The 16,551-nt window shown below is 31.0% G+C and overlaps 4 protein-coding genes across 4 annotated transcripts; 3 read left to right on the top strand and 1 right to left on the bottom strand.

Moving 5' to 3' along the window:
• The first annotated feature begins 775 nt into the window (after positions 1 to 775).
• On the top strand, positions 776 to 3,397 carry LOC7453717 (probable pectinesterase 8). Its single transcript, XM_002323135.4, has 5 exons — positions 776 to 1,217; positions 1,459 to 1,630; positions 1,713 to 1,919; positions 2,711 to 2,970; positions 3,082 to 3,397. Exons 1-5 carry the CDS (start codon positions 820 to 822, stop codon positions 3,236 to 3,238), a joined length of 1,194 nt encoding a protein of 397 aa, XP_002323171.4. The 5' UTR covers positions 776 to 819; the 3' UTR covers positions 3,239 to 3,397.
• Positions 3,398 to 4,289: 892 nt separating this feature from the next.
• LOC7453716 (heavy metal-associated isoprenylated plant protein 8) lies at positions 4,290 to 5,544 on the top strand. The gene is made up of 5 exons (XM_024587969.2): positions 4,290 to 4,298; positions 4,411 to 4,606; positions 4,695 to 4,873; positions 4,976 to 5,063; positions 5,270 to 5,544. The coding sequence occupies exons 1-5, from the start codon at positions 4,290 to 4,292 to the stop codon at positions 5,542 to 5,544; spliced, it is 747 nt and encodes a 248-aa protein (XP_024443737.2).
• A 3,073-nt stretch (positions 5,545 to 8,617) lies between these two features.
• Positions 8,618 to 11,908, top strand: LOC7455848 (choline-phosphate cytidylyltransferase 2). The gene is made up of 8 exons (XM_002323133.4): positions 8,618 to 8,899; positions 9,472 to 9,585; positions 9,760 to 9,855; positions 10,157 to 10,199; positions 10,284 to 10,439; positions 10,572 to 10,652; positions 11,242 to 11,340; positions 11,510 to 11,908. Exons 1-8 carry the CDS (start codon positions 8,712 to 8,714, stop codon positions 11,711 to 11,713), a joined length of 981 nt encoding a protein of 326 aa, XP_002323169.4. The 5' UTR covers positions 8,618 to 8,711; the 3' UTR covers positions 11,714 to 11,908.
• A 1,845-nt stretch (positions 11,909 to 13,753) lies between these two features.
• On the bottom strand, positions 13,754 to 15,401 carry LOC18106062 (anthocyanidin 3-O-glucosyltransferase 6). The gene has a single exon (XM_006373582.3). The coding sequence runs from the start codon at positions 15,296 to 15,298 to the stop codon at positions 13,862 to 13,864; it is 1,437 nt and encodes a 478-aa protein (XP_006373644.3). The 5' UTR covers positions 15,299 to 15,401; the 3' UTR covers positions 13,754 to 13,861.
• Between the last annotated feature and the right edge of the window lie 1,150 nt (positions 15,402 to 16,551).

Below are 16,551 nucleotides of genomic sequence, written 5' to 3'. Positions count from 1 at the left end.
TTTTTCAAAGATGAAGCCATCAATTCTTTGCCATTCATTTAGTCCTTGATGCTTCAGATAGAGAAATATGGATATGTTTGTGACGCTGTTAGGGGGAGTCGTTGGACTGTATCTTTTTTATTTTTTTATTTTTAAAAAAAGTTTTAAATTATTATTTTTTTAATATTTTTTTAATTATTTTATTAGGCCGATGTTAAAAATAAAAAAATATTAAAAAAATTTATTTTAATATTTTTTCAAATAAAAAATACTTTAAAAAACATATTTAATCACAATTTCAAACATGATAAGCATGTTTGGGAATATGCGGTGCAAACCGTGTTATCAAAAATTTTAAATTTTTTTTGTTTAAAATGATTTTTTTTTTGTGTTTTCATATTGTTTTAATGTACTGATATCAAAAATAATTTTTAAAAATAAAAAAAATTATTTTAATGTATTTCTAAGTAAAAAACACTTTAAACCATCACCACTACTACAACCCCAAACTGAACCGAAGTAAGCGTGCAAAACTGCGTTTGAAATGAAAAGGCATAAAAAATGATGGGTTTTTTTTGGCTTGAAATGCAACAAACCGAATAGATAAACGGGCACTGAGTAGCTTGCTTTCCCTGTTCTATAATTCAAGCCTCATCCACAAGAAGTTTTGGATAGCTTGGAAATTGTCCTAAGAATTGACAGGAGACAGGGTGATTTGCAAGACATGTTATCAATTCTTTCACTTCAAGTGCATACATATTTATATAGTACTAACTATTGCAAGAAATATTATCAACCAATCCTCTTCGCCCATTCCCTCTTCCGAATAAAGAAAAAAAAATGAGTCTCAGAAACATTTCTTTCACTCTCCTGGTTGCCCTTTTGGCAATTATGGCATCAGCTGTTTTTATCAGTCCAAACCTTTCTCTTTTGCACCATCTCATTGAACTTGGTTTGGCCACCTTTTCATCGCCTTTTATTGCAACTTTCATTCCATATAGCATTGGAGGTCGCCGTCATCACCACCACCATAATAAACACCCTAGTGATGGAAAAATAGTCAACATTTGTGAAGATTTCCCTCCTGACTTCCCCCCTCCAGACACCAACACAACCTCAACCATTTGTGTCGATCGAAACGGATGCTGTAATTTCACAACAGTTCAATCAGCTGTTGATTCGGTCATGAATTTTAGTCAGAAAAGAACCATAATTTGGATCAATTCTGGCATTTACTAGTAAGTTAGTTAGTTCTTTATTTATTTTATTTTAAGTAGTTGATAGTCAGGTGGTATTCGGGGACCAACTTGCTCTCATCGAGACTAAATTCATCTTTTCGATCTGATCGAAGGATGGTTTAAGAGAATTCAAAAGAAAATACGTTGTTGTGGATTATAAGCAGAACATTGGGTTTGCTTTCCTGTTTTTCTCTTTGAAGTTACTAAACTTTATCACTATGATTTTGTTGGCCTGTTTTAGTGAGAAAGTCACCGTTCTAAAGTACAAACAGAACATTACATTTCAAGGACAAGGCTATACATCAACTGCAATTGTATGGAATGACACTGCAAAATCTTCTAATGGGACATTTTATAGCGGTTCTGTTCAAGTTTTCTCGAACAACTTCATTGCTAAGAACATAAGTTTCATGGTAAGATACGTTAGCTCAACAGCATTAAACCACATCGTGTCGTTAGAAGACAAGTAGTAACATTTTTCCTTTTTCATGCTAGAATGTGGCTCCAATTCCAAGCCCCGGTGATATTGGAGCCCAAGCAGTGGCGATTAGAATCTCTGGAGACCAAGCTTTCTTTCTGGGCTGTGGATTCTTTGGAGCACAAGACACCCTTCATGATGATAGAGGTCGCCATTACTTTAAGGATTGTTATATCCAAGGCTCTATTGATTTCATCTTTGGCAATGCAAGGTCACTCTATGAGGTGACTTAATTTTTATCTGAAGCAAGCCTTCCTGCTATCTAATTCTTCATTTTAATTACTATTATAAATTCTTATGCATGCATGCTATGAAACTAAGTTGAAAAATTACACCTCCTGATATAATTACGAGAGATTAATCACCATGCTCAAAGTCAAAGAATGATAAAGGGTGCAAGCAAGGAACTCTATTAATTATGATCTCAAGTACTAATTAAGGCTATGTCAAAGGACATTGGCCATGGCCAAGTAACATGACATTTTTGAGAGGGCCGGGTGGTCTTGCAATGAAATCATGGCAAAACATGACTCTGCTTGACAAAGAGTCCAAGAAATATGCAGCTTGATTATAGTCTTGTGTATATATAGAAAATTCTTTATGTATCAGGCATGAATTGGTAAGCTCATCAGTCATCCCCCTTGTATTAAGAGATTGTTCTGTCATATATTAACTAAAAATTATTTGGCAAGCTCATCCCCCTTGTATTAAGAGATTGTTCTGTCAATATTAACTAAACATTATAGAAAAAAATAAAAGAATTAGTACTGATTTGAGACAGGGAGAACCAAACCATTGGAGGCATGGTTTTTTTATTCTTATTATTATTATTTACCCTTAAACCTCTATAAATTAGTATCTTGGGACTATGCAAATTTATTTATTAATTAATCGATTTATTATTTAAACTTCAAATTTAAATCGGTACCGAATAAAAATATATATTACTTAATCAGATTATACTGTATTTAATTAACACCATATCTAAGCTCCTAATACTGGACATTTTCTACAGAATTGCCAGTTGATTTCTATGGCTAACCCAGTAGCTCCAGGAGCAAAAGGCATAAATGGAGCAGTAACAGCACACGGTAGAATTTCCAAGGATGAAAACACAGGTTTTGCCTTTGTAAATTGCAGCTTAGGAGGTACAGGAAGAATATGGCTAGGTAGAGCTTGGAGGCCATATTCCTCAGTCATTTTTTCATACACTAGCATGACTGATATCGTTGTGCCTGAGGGCTGGAATGACTTCAATGATCCCACCAGAGACCAGTATGAACCATAGAATCAATATTTACTCAGATTTCCCACATGATTAAAGTAATTAATTAACTTGATTACATGATAATTGGTAATTAATATATATCATAACATATTTTGCAGGACTATTTTCTATGGAGAATACAATTGTTTAGGTGCTGGAGCCAATATGACTATGAGGGCACCTTATGTTCAAAAACTTAATGATACACAAGCTTCTCCTTTCCTCAACGTGTCATTTATTGATGGAGATCAATGGTTACAATCATTTATTAATTAATTCTTAAATATAAAATATATTTATCTCTTCAGGTGTCCAGTTTTTAGTTCATATCAACCATTATTATTTTGAAGAAAGATATTCATACAATATGTAAACACATATATTTTTTAATGAATAAAACACTTATAGTTTATTATTCAGTCAAATTTCTTATAATTACCTGATTTAATTTTTATTTTTTTCAAACTTGAAGGCCAGATAACAAGATGATTAACACTTAACCCTCTTAATTACTTATCCTGTAGATGTTTTCATTGGAAATGGATGATCCTCTGGGGGTCCTTCCACAACTCCACTTACTCGTAGGATTAATTAAAAACATTAATTTTTTTAATTGCTCAATAAAGCTCGAACTCTTAAAGTAGCAATACATTTAATTTGCCGTTTATTTGCAGTTTATGAAGACAAAATAATAATAATTAGTTGTAGATGATAAAAAAAAAAAAGGATTAACTGTTATGGAAAACATTAAAAGATAAAATCAATTATTTAATTAATTATCACTCAAAGGAAAGGAAATCAATTATTTAATGAACAATCTTGAATATGATTACTCATAATTAAATATTTTATAGCAAATATTTATCATCTTATCAAATTTACAATAAGTCACTTGTAATCTATGACAACAGCCTAAATTATTAGCCATGTTAGAAATAGGTTATGGAAGTCCAAAGGTACGAGGTGGTTAAATGTTTTCAAAAATGGTCATTACTTTTTAAGTAGTATACAAAAAAAGTATAAGATGTTTCTAAAATAAGCAATATCCTCTTTCACTAATCATTGAAGAGCTTTTTGCTCCATTTGTTTATGTAATTTATAGTACTGTAACGTATGCAATGTGCTATACATGCATGTATCCACACAAACACACACACATTGAATCCTGCCCTTCTACCTATAAGATAAAGAAAGAAAAACTTGGAAGGATAGGATTTATATTCAATTTGAAGAAAAACTTGGAAGGATAGGATTTATATTCAATTTGCAGTCATTTGCCATCTCCCACCATCAGTATTTTTGACCTACAAGAGATAATCATTAAGCAATGGGAAAGGTATTGAGTACCCTCTTCGATCCTCTTCTTTTTGTTAATTTGTTCATCAGATAATAGTTTTTCATGTTTTGAATATATGGATTATTTTTATGGAACCATACCTTAATTTTAGGGGGGGAAAGATGGTAATGCAGCACAAAATGGAGCTGGCTGCCAGCAAAGGAATGGAGAGGCAGTCGTGACGCCACATGAGGAGCACAAAGAAGAAAACAAAGTAGAGAACAAGGGAAAAGAAATTGTGCTGAAAGCTTACATGCATTGCCAAGGATGTGCTGATAAAATCTTACATATCCTGAAAGGATTTGAAGGTAACTGATTAAAATCTTATAACTTCGTGTGTTTCTTTTCATCTTTGTCGCTCCATTTTGACTTGGTGGGCAAATCTTTAATGGTCAGGTGTGGAAGAAGTTAAGATGGATAGCAAACAGAACAAGGTAATGGTGAAGGGACCGAAGGCTGATCCATCGAAAGTTTTGGAGAGACTTCAAGGAAAATACAGTAGAAATGTTGAACTCATATCTCCAAAACTAAAACCCAGTGCTCAAGATAAAAAAGAGCCAGAAAAAAAACAAGTGGTAAGATGCAGCACGCACGCATATAATAATTTATACTGAATTTAATATTTAATAATTTTATATTTTCGACTTGTTATTGACTTGGATATATGGATCATGTAGCCTCAAGTAAAGATAGTGGTGCTGAAAATGAATATGCATTGTGAAGGTTGTGCTCATGGCATCAAGAAAAAAGTATTGAGAATGGAAGGTAAGTATACTTTCCATCTACCATATGTATTTTCAGTAAAGATGATCTTCTTTGCTAGTTCTTTGATTCCTCGATCCATGATTATTTAATAAAATAGAAACATATTATATTAAATTGTTGAGGAGTCAATTGAATCTTAAGCTATGGTTAATCTTTTCTCTCGATTTCTTTGTATAATAATCTTGTATATGATCTTTTTATGTCAGGAGTTTCAAGTGTGGAGCCAGATATGAAGAATTCTCAAGTGACTGTCAGGGGAGCTTTCGATCCACCAAAACTTGCCCAGAAAATTATGGAAAAGCTGGGGATTCATGTTGAGATACTAAAGCAACAGAACCAGGCAGCACCGAAGGATAAAAATAACAATAACAGCAACAATAATAAGAATATGTTTCACTATCCTCCTCAAAATTCCCAAGAATATATTTATCCTTGTCCAATATTCAGTGATGAAAATGTTTTTTCATGTTCAATAATGTAAAAAGAATTTCATAGTCTTGCTATAATTGGTGATTTGAAAAAAAAAAAAGAAATCTTCATGTTAGTTGTGAAATTGAATTGAAACGCATGTTATTGTTCCATAAATGATGCTCACATTTATATAGTTTGTCATCGAAATATATATTTTCTTTGGCAAACCATAAACATGCTCTCCATCTATTGATTATGTTTCAAATTAGTCCTTTTCTTTACCTATAATTGCACCAATATTACCTTTTTACTATATCCTTAATATTCAATTCTCCATTAACTTGAGAAATTTAATTAACACACTAAACTTATATGTTTTACATTTTTTTGATCAATATAAGAATATATAGATCAAAATAAAACAGACCAAGAAGCTGGCAGATTATATATACACAAGTATAAATCAGAAGCAAAAGAGAATATGCTTTCATTCATAAAAAATATAAAAAGACAGCTATCTAGAGAGAAAATCAAAACTTATATGTTTTACTTGCCTCCATCATTAACTACAAAATTCTTTAAATTCTTTTAGTGTTGTGTGATGATAAAACGAGAATTTATATTTTTTTTTGTTACTAAAATGAAATAAAACATCTATTTTGTATTGATTGTAATGAAGAAAGGTTAATGTATATGCCAATTCAAGAGGGAACTAACAGAATAGACAGATTGCAATATTTGAAACTAATGAAGGGTAACGATGGTGAAATTAGGAAGAAAGGGACCAAATCAAAACCTACACAGAAAATGAAGGGTATACTTTATAGTTTGCTCTTCTTTGAATGCTCATTCTTCCTATATATATGTTTAAGGTATGGCCTGGCTATTAGCTTTTGACCGTAAACGATAATAAGAATGTCTTTGGGATTGTAATAATTTTTATGGTTGTAATTTAAAAAAATTTATTTTATGAAAAGTATTTTTGATTGAGGTTGGATTCATATTTATATATATGTTTGGTTAAAATTATGATTGAAATTGAAATTGAATAAAACGTAATTTAATGTGTTTGGTTAAATATGCTTTTCAATTTGAGGTTATAAAATAACTAAAAAATATATATTAATATCGATGGTTTTTAATTTAAATATTGTAGAAATAACTACCATTATTACATCGTTAAATAAATAATACTTTATATCGAATATTTTTTATTGTTCCATTAGCTTATCTATAATTTCAATCATGTAGAAAATTCATCCGATAAGGACTATAATTTTCATGGTTTTTTGAACGTGCACTAAAATCAGATAAAATATCATCATAAACAAAATTAAAATTGCGATCAAATTCCGCAAATACTACGTCATCATGGATCTCCTTTTAATTTATGTAGTGTTGTTAAATAATATTAAACACTAGTTTTTCAAGTAAAACACAATTTTAAAAAAATGGATTTTTTTTTTACCGGGTTGAACGCGGTCCAATGAACAGTGAAAATACTGTTCACTTCTTAAAGGGAACAGTGCCGAGTGAATTAATACAAACGCGGCAGGGGGAGAAGCAGCTCTTAGCTGCTTTCGGCAAACCGGTGGTTTTAACATAAATTATATGGGTCTCACACAAACAATAAATTAAGTTTTAATATTACTAAATATATTATTTGTGCAGTTTGCTTTAAAAGCTAAAGTTTTCGGGTAAATAAACACCCTTTAATATTTGCTTTGATTTTTTTTTTTTCGTACTAGATTATTCTTGTAAGAGTTTCATGCAACTTCTTATATCTTATGCCTGTTTGGTATAAGATATTTTAAAAAATATATATATATATATTAAAATGATTTTTTAAGATTTTTTTAATATTAATATTTAAAAATTATAAAAAATTTAATATGATATTTTTTTAAATAAAAAAATTAAAAAATATTTTTTAAAAAAAATGTAGCATAATAACAAATATTTATTAGGCTATTTTTTATAAACTTTGTAGAGTAAATATGTTATTATTGTAGAAACTTTTTATTTTTTTAAAGGTGCAAGGAAGTTGTTGTAATGTTATTGTATTTATACTTGAGAATTGATGCAATATCATGTATCGAATTTGAATCTAATTGAAGATTGAAAGAAATAATTTCTCATATTTATTTTTTATTTTAACGATAACAGTAACTTCAAATTGACTTTCACCCGTCAAAAATAGTTTTTTCATTAAACGTTAAATAGACTATCTATCTATATATAAAAAGTATACATTTTCATAGAAAATTATGAATTAGATTTGAATCTAATTAATAAATTTGCTTTTAAATGTTGAGAAGAAGTTCATTCTTGATCGATTTTGCGAAAATCAGCTACTTTATGAATAATTTATTCATAAAAAATTATTTTTTATTACAACCTTTTTTAAGATTAAAAAATATAGAGAATATATCTATTTACCAATCTTACATGAATAACTTGTATAAAGTTTTATGACATCATTTATTTTTATGTTTATAACTGTATTTGGATGTATTTAATTTTAAAAAATATTAAATTAATATTTTTTAATTTTGAAAATCCCAACCGACTGATATCATATAACATTAATGACAATTAATTTTAAAATCTGCTTGCATCATGTGACTCCACAAAAACAGCTATCTTTATCAATCGACATAACTTTTCACTTTTCATGTTCATCAATCAAGAGAGTTAAAAATCTAATTAATACAAATTAATATTTTTTTATATGAAAACAATGTTATTAAGAGCGTGTTTGTCAGTGTGGTTGCGGGTGCTTTTCAAATAACTTTTCGTGCCCAAATACATCAACTCGATTAATTAACTTAAAATTTGATTAATATATTTTCTATATCACATCTGAAAATATTAATTTGAAATTTATTCATTAGCTCGGTTGCTCTTAACTCATTCAATTACATAAAAAACTCATTAATTTTTTTAAAATGAAAACAATATATTTTAATATTTTTAATTAATCCAAATTAATGATCTAAATCAGATTATGTTTAATAATTATATCTTAATATTTAATTATTACTAATATGTAAATTAAGTAAATTAAAATTAAGGAGTCCTATCATTTTTATTTCCTTTCGGCCTATTAAAATTAAAAAGAAAGGAAGGATAAGAAGTTAAGAACCGTGTTTTCATCTAAACACGCAAAAACAGGGTTATTGAAGCTCCAAAAATAAATAAAAACAGAGACAGTGTTAAAATTCCATTCCAATTCGAATGGCAGAGACAGAACAGCAAGAGAAGAAGATGATGAATGGAAATGGCTGCAAAGTCTCTTGTCATTCGAATTCTGATCCTTCAACACTACCACCATCGTCTGATCGCCCTGTTCGTGTTTATGCTGATGGGATCTATGATCTCTTCCATTTTGGCCACGCTCGCTCCCTTGAACAAGCCAAAAAATCGTATGTTTTCGGTTTTTGTATGTGTTATTGTGCTAAAGTCTTTGGCTTTTTTTGGTTTCTTTTGCGTTTTGATCTGTTTGCTTTCTGGTTTTTTCTTGTTTTTGTTTTTTGTGTGATTTTTGTGGGAGTTTGATTGGATACTGAATTTTTCGAGTTTTTGGAAATTTTATGGGATTTGCTTTTCTGGGTTTGTTTTGCTTTTACTGGTTTTGTGTTGTTGTGCTGTAAATCATGTGAAAGTCTGAAGCTTTTTTTATTATTATTTTTATTGGATTTTGTTTTTACAATTTTATTGCTTTTTTTAAAATGGATTTCACACTTGAAGCATTTTTACTATTGATTTAGATTGTTTTAACGTTTTTATATTTTTTGCTTTTTGATGTAAACTTGTGTTGTTAGATTGTTGAAATTTACAGTACATGGTTTGTTTTTTGAATTTCTGTGTATTCGTATATATATGAATTTAAGCTGTCTTGCTCTGTTTTTCTTGTAATTAGCTCACTTTTAGTTGATACTTTTGCTCTAAAACTCATTCTTTCTTAGTTGTTTATATGATCCCTTTGTGAATTTAGGTTTCCAAACACGTACTTGCTCGTAGGATGTTGCAATGATGATACCACACACAAGTACAAGGGCAAAACCGTTATGACAGAGGATGAACGTTATGAATCTCTTCGCCATTGCAAGTATGATTATTTTGTTGATTATCGAACTTTTGAACAACTTTTATTTTCCAGCAATGAAGTTTTCTTTCGTAAAACATACCTTTTAAAAGGTATTTGTTTCATCAAGAGACATGATTACTTGGAATTGGCAATTTAAGTGTCTTTGATAGCAAAAGGCCTTGTTTTATTTTTCAGGTGGGTGGACGAAGTCATTCCTGATGCGCCTTGGGTTATTGATCAAGAATTTCTTGACAAGCACAATATTGACTATGTTGCTCACGATTCTCTACCGTAAGAAATCCTATCTAAAATGCACATCTTATTGTCCAATTACGTGTTGATATTAAGTAGTTTTAGTACAGCGATGGAACTGTACTTCTCATACCATAAGTTTAGTATCTAATTTGTTCATCCAATTACTGAGTAATAGTTTATAGTTATACAAAGGCAAGGTGCTAAAGATTTATTTCTATCTATTTTGATTCTATAATATTTCATCTCATGTAATCTTTCAAGCGATGTTCATTTGATTGATTGAAGTTATAAAAAATATTAGTAATCTCTTCAATTTGGCCTTGCACTTCATTTATAGGTATGCCGATGCCAGTGGAGCTGGAAAGGATGTCTATGAATTTGTAAGTTTGAGCAACAGTCATCGCTTATGTTTTCATTTATCCTTTTGGTAGTGTATTGTTATATTAAGCAAGCTTTTATATCAGGTAAAAAAAGTTGGGAGATTCAAGGAAACGAAAAGAACTGATGGCATTTCTACATCGGACATTATAATGAGGATTGTTAAAGACTACAACCAGTATGTGTTGCGTAACTTGGATCGAGGATATTCAAGAAAAGAGCTTGGTGTTAGCTACGTAAAGGCATGTTCTTACATTGTATTTGGTTTTGATTTGATGATGCTGCATGGAAGTTTGTTTTTGTGTAAGCTTCATTATGCATTCCTTCCCAACAAGGGAACTTATCTTCTTCTGGTTGCGTTTAATGTTAAATAGGAAAAGCGACTGAGGGTGAACATGAGATTGAAAAAACTACAAGAGAAAGTGAAGGAACAACAAGAAAAAGTTGGAGAAAAGGTATCTTTTATCTTATGCCTAAACATTGGAGTGTTTCACCAACATCTTTTTTCCCTTGGTTTACTTACAAGTAGAGTATCGTCTAACTTTTATGGTTAACATTAGGATGCAATAAAGCTCTTCACTTCTTCTGGAAACACATCATTACTTCTAATTATATTTACTTTTTTCTCGTTCAAACTTTAATATTTTCTGTTGATTATGTGAAGCATATAATTTATCTTAACTTGATTCTGTAGTTGTAACCTTGAAATATACCCGCCAAATAGCCGATTATAGTAATGTTACTGTCACTATCTACTGTAGTTTGTGTTGTTCGATGTATTCAGAACTGAGTAACAATGTCAACTTCAAAAATTTCAGATGTATGTCTTTTCTTCACCAAACTAATACGCTAACACCAAAATCATGGAGATTTAGTGTTGTCATACATTTGCTAGTGCGATGTTTCTTTTGTGAGTTTCTTTTCATGCCATTCTGATGACTGGATGTGGACCAGTCAATGTTTCATAACTCACATGTTTGCTTTGTTTTTGTTGCCTGTTGAATTCCTATGGTTATTACATTTTTGATACTCTTATATTTATAGATTCAAATTGTCACAATGCATCGTAATGAATGGGTGGAAAATGCTGATCGCTTGGTTGCTGGATTTCTTGAGATGTTTGAAGAAGGTTGCCATAAAATGGTAAGTTCTATTGTTTAAGTTTAAAAAAAAGGGTGGTTCGACCCGCGACACTCTCACACAATGATCACTCACCAGTGTGTGGATATGGGGGTTTTCCAGTTATACATACATACATATATGAAAATCACATTTCAACAGTTGTTTTACCATCAATTTGTATATCATTCAGGGCACTGCCATTAGGGATCGAATTCAAGAGCGATTGAGAGGGCAGCAATCAAACAGGCTGCTGGAAAATGGCAAGGAGAACAGTGAAGATGAAGAGGAAGAATATTATGATGATGATGATGATTATGATGATGAAGAAGAATATTTTGACAATGAAGAATACTATGCTGAGACATATAACAAAGATGCAAAAATTAAGAATTAGATTGCCTTTTCCATGCTTTACAGGTAGTAGGTTCGATCAGAAATGTGCCTGGATGATTTCTTGTTTTGGGTGCTTCTGTAAAGTTCTGTATAATGGTTGTGGCCAGTAACTTTTTTCGCTTGAATTTGCTTCTAAACTTATATGTTTTTGTAATTCTATGACTTTTGTATCAAGGGAGCTTTGTTTCAGTTGAAACTTTCATGTAGATCATAAACTTGTAACCTAACAGGCTAACACTGGTATACGTGAAAATGCTGTTGTATTAGGCTGCCCTAATCAAAATGGGCCTACCTTGATCTTGTTGTGTACACGAGGGTAGCTGTTGATTTGGACTAGCAAATTCCAGTCCATGTTTGGAAACCAATCAACAAGCATAGTTTTTTGTATTGTTTTTTAATATAAATAATGATAGATCTATACCCATAAAAAATTCTTAAACCAACATTTATATAATTTCTATAGCATTTTATTTCTTTTTTTAACATGGTATTAATGTTAATTTTTTTATTAATTAAAACTGAATTTAGAACAATTGTCATTCTAAAATGGTAATCAAAATTTTAAAAATATCAGGAGTTTTGTTCTAACATAAATGTGGTTGAGATGCATTTGATGAATAAAATCTTAAGCTAAGCAGGTGGATTCTTGATGTAGCTTTATTGTAGCATTTTCAAAATTTATAAATATTTATAGTTTCTTTTTTTTTTTCCTTTCTTTATAGATTGGATACATTTCAATATTATTAAAAAAAAATGAACTTCGATTAATTTATATATATTGTTTCTTTTTTCTTTATACAATGAATACATTTCAATATTACTTTAAAAAAACTTTGAAATGAAATCTCTTGAAAGTGAAAAGCATAAACGTTGATTGAATTGCAAACTTAATGATGAAATATTATTTATTCATTCGTTTATGATAGAAAAAATTGCTTGAATGCTATTATCTATGTGTCTTCAATTAGACGATTGAATGGTAAATAAGATCATCCTTCATCCATCAAAGCTTTTTTACTTGTTTTCCTTGGCTCTTTCATTTTTTTTTCATATCACTATGAGATCATACTAGTTTCAGTTTAATGATTCTTTACGGGTTAGATCAATTTTTTTTAACTTAATAAAAAATATTCAAGTTGCAAAGAACTGTTTGATTATTATTATTAAATTTAACTCAATGGGTCAACCTCGAAATCTCTCGATTCAACTCCTTATTTAACCTAAATTTAAAATTAAACCATGTAAGAATTGGTTCAATATGATCCAATCGACTTAGCAGGTCCAAAGACATCCCAGTCAACCAGTAACAAAAAAAAGTACAAGGATGAAATTAAGAAAAAAAAGACAAAATTGACAAAAAAAAAAACCTCACAACCCAACTTTCTTGTCTAACTTGAGTTTAAAATTAAACTATATGAGAGTTTTTCTGATGTGACCCGGTTGATTTGGTCAGTCCAAAAATAAACCGACTGACTAGCAAAAAAGTTATGAGAAGAAAATTAAGAAAACAAATATTAATTTCATATAAAAAAATTTATCTCGACACAACTTCTTATTTAACCCGAATTTAAAATTAAATCATATGAGAGTTGTTTTGACATGATCTACTCGACTTGGTCAATCCTAAAATAACCTAGATTGTTGGTAATAGATTTGAATTTTTTTTTTTTTAAAAAAAAGAAGTTTCATTGTTAATATCAACAATAAACTACATTTAAGTTTTTCAAATATTTTTAAGTATATATGGGTGATGTTCCCTGCTTTATTTATATAACCAACAATCACAATTTTATTATCCTAATAAAAATTTTTATATAAAATACTTAAAAACAAAAACTACCAACCATGTCCCCGCAGTGACCAAAAAGTCTACTGTATATATATATATATATATATATATATATATATTCTAAGTTTGCCGACGGCAACACTTTTTCAGCTTTTTCCTTTTTTCAAAAATCTTAGATATAATAGTCAAGACCTGTTATTGTTTTTTTATTATTGTTATTATTTTATATTCCGACCCGGACAAAGACATTAATTAAAGAAAGACAAAATATAGTTCAACAGAGAGAAATTACAATACACAAACAAACATGGTAAAGGAATTGTCGATTCCTAGATGATGCAAAGAGAAAGTACATTTTGTTCATGGAATGTTGTCCACCATTTCATGAATCAATTGCCCTAGCCAAGTGTATGAAGATCCACCTTCCATCAAAGCCTTCCTACTCTTTTCACTCATTTCCTTCAACCTCTCCACCTTCTCCCTGCCAAGCTCCATCAAACACCTTATTCCTCTCTCTATTTCCCCAGCACTAATAATATTTTCATTATCATCATAGAAAAATTCTCTTCTGTAATCCATTTTAATCTCCACTCCGAACCCTAACTCCACAATTATTTTAAAAGCATTAAGTTGTTGCTCTGCCTGTAATGGCCACGCGGCAATTGGAACGCCAAACCATATGCTTTCCAATATAGAGTTCCATCCACAGTGTGATACGAACCCTCCTACAGATGGATGGGATAAAATATCGATCTGTGGGCCCCATCCAATTATTTTTCCAATCTTAGCCGTCCGATCCAAAAACCCTTCGGGCAAGACATCTTGAGTATTAGTGTAATCGCTCGGAATTTCCATCTTACCCTTCGGTTGTGGTTTACGTAGAGACCACAAGAATCGATGCCCACTCTGCTCTAGCCCACATGCAATTTCCTTCACCTGATCCACTCCGAAACTCCCCATGCTCCCGAAGCATAGATACACTACTGAGGATAGGGGCTGATCATCAAGCCATTGCTTGATATCTTTGCGTTTATCAGACTCCACATCATGATCGCCATCTCTATTAAGGTTCAAAATGGGACCCACTGGATACACGGGAGGGGTATTACCATTAGAAAACGAGTTGATCGCATGAGATTCCAACTCTTCAAATGTGTTTACTATAATACCCTTAGTTTCCCTAAACCTTCTTGCTTGATCAAGGAAAGCAGGCAGCCACTCTTTGTTGAGTGCAGCAGAAGGCAGGGCCTTAGCAGGGAGCGGGTACGCCAAACAAGGCATGACCAACTCAGCATTCGAGTCCTTGAACTGAGTAGCGTCAACTCTCTGCTCATCATGAAGAGCCTGAATATAAAACTGCAGGCCAAGATAAGCTGCACCTGTCGTCAAGAAAATATAAGAGGGAACACCAAATTCATTGGCCACGTCTATCATTGATGTACAAAAAAAATCAAGAACAAACCCAGCAAGTGTAGGCGAGTCAGGGCTTGACTCGGACTGACTCACTAGCTTAGAGACTTCTTCTTTGACATGGCGTTTCTGGGTTCCAATCAAAGAAAAGAGAAACGTGTTGGGTTCAGGCTCATCTTCAGGCAACTTAATGAACCGGATACGATTGCAGGTTGCACTCAATGAATCAATATAGCAAGCAGTCTTTGAGTCATAACTTAGGCTCATGATGAGGAAGGTGATTGAAAGCCTCTCATCACGGTCTAGAAGCAGCTTTGCTACCTCTACTGTGGACATAAGGTGGCTTATACCAGGTGCTGGTATGAAGACTAGCTCAGCTTTCTTCATTTCTGCAACTGAGGTCTCTCTGTTTTTTTGTTTTTTCCTTGGCTTACAACGAGTAGCTAGAGAGTTCAAGGAGGAATGCAAAAGACTGATCTTCGTATCCTTTTTATGTGCGCACTCCAAGGGGCTATAATGAAGTGGACTTGACTATTCTTTGTCAAAAATACGGTGAATTCATGTTTTGATTTATTGATAATAAAAATAATTTTTTTAAAATAAAAATATTATTTTGATATATTTAATATAAAAAAATATTTAAAAAAATAATCGTAAATATACTTTTAAAAACAGTAAAGAGTGAGGTCATGGCTTTGCTGTCGGCGTGGAAAAACTATCTATGCTTTTAGGACTTTGTCTGGTTATGGAATTTAAAGTAGAAAGAAAATAAAGTTTGTTTGATATTGTTATAGTTTTGGTGGTTGTAATTTAAAAAAAAAATTATAAAAAGTATTTTTGTGGTTATGGAATTTATAGTTGTTTGGAATTATTTACCTGACAGACGCGAGAAGAAACAGATGAATTATTCACCTAGCAAACGTAAGAAGAAGCAGCTCTCAGCTACTTTATAGAATCGGCGGTTTCAACTCAAAAAGCATGGGTCCCACACAAAAAATTAAGTGTGTTTTTGGTTACCAAACATGTTGTTTACGCGGTTGGCTTTAAAAGCTAAAGTTACCGCGTAAACAAACACCTTCAAAGTTTCTTCACTGTACATTATGGGTTGAATTTTTCATTTTTTTATTATTTTATTTTCATGTTACCAGGTTTCATTACATGTACTGTGTGTGTTTGAAAATATTATTGCGGTCGTTTTTTAAAGTGTTTTTCACTTAGAAATACTTTAAAATAATATATTTTTTATTTTTTTAAAACTATTTTTGATATTGACACACTAAAATAATATAAAAATACCAAAAAATATTATTTTAGAGTAAAACAAAATAAAATAATTAATTTTTTAAAAAATATTTTTAGAACGTGAAAACAAAGAGTACATTTCACTATTAAAGAGCTGTAATCGACAGGGACACTTCTTTAGTTTTTTTTTTTTTTAATTTACAATAATTCCAAATTAATATAATATCTGTCCTAAATCTGCTATCTCTACGCTAATTGTCCCATTTATCCGTTAGAAATTTAGATAGATCTCTTTTAAAATGTTGTCTGGTTATAGAATTTGAAGGGAAAAAAACATTGTTTCCTCGTAATATATTACTAGAAAATTAATAAATATAAATATAAATATTGATAGAATA

Source organism: Populus trichocarpa, chromosome 16 (assembly GCF_000002775.5).
Source record: "Populus trichocarpa isolate Nisqually-1 chromosome 16, P.trichocarpa_v4.1, whole genome shotgun sequence".
In the NCBI taxonomy this organism is placed as follows: domain Eukaryota; kingdom Viridiplantae; phylum Streptophyta; class Magnoliopsida; order Malpighiales; family Salicaceae; genus Populus; species Populus trichocarpa.
Note: the sequence above shows the minus strand (reverse complement) of the source record. Positions and strands in the feature narration are given on the sequence as shown.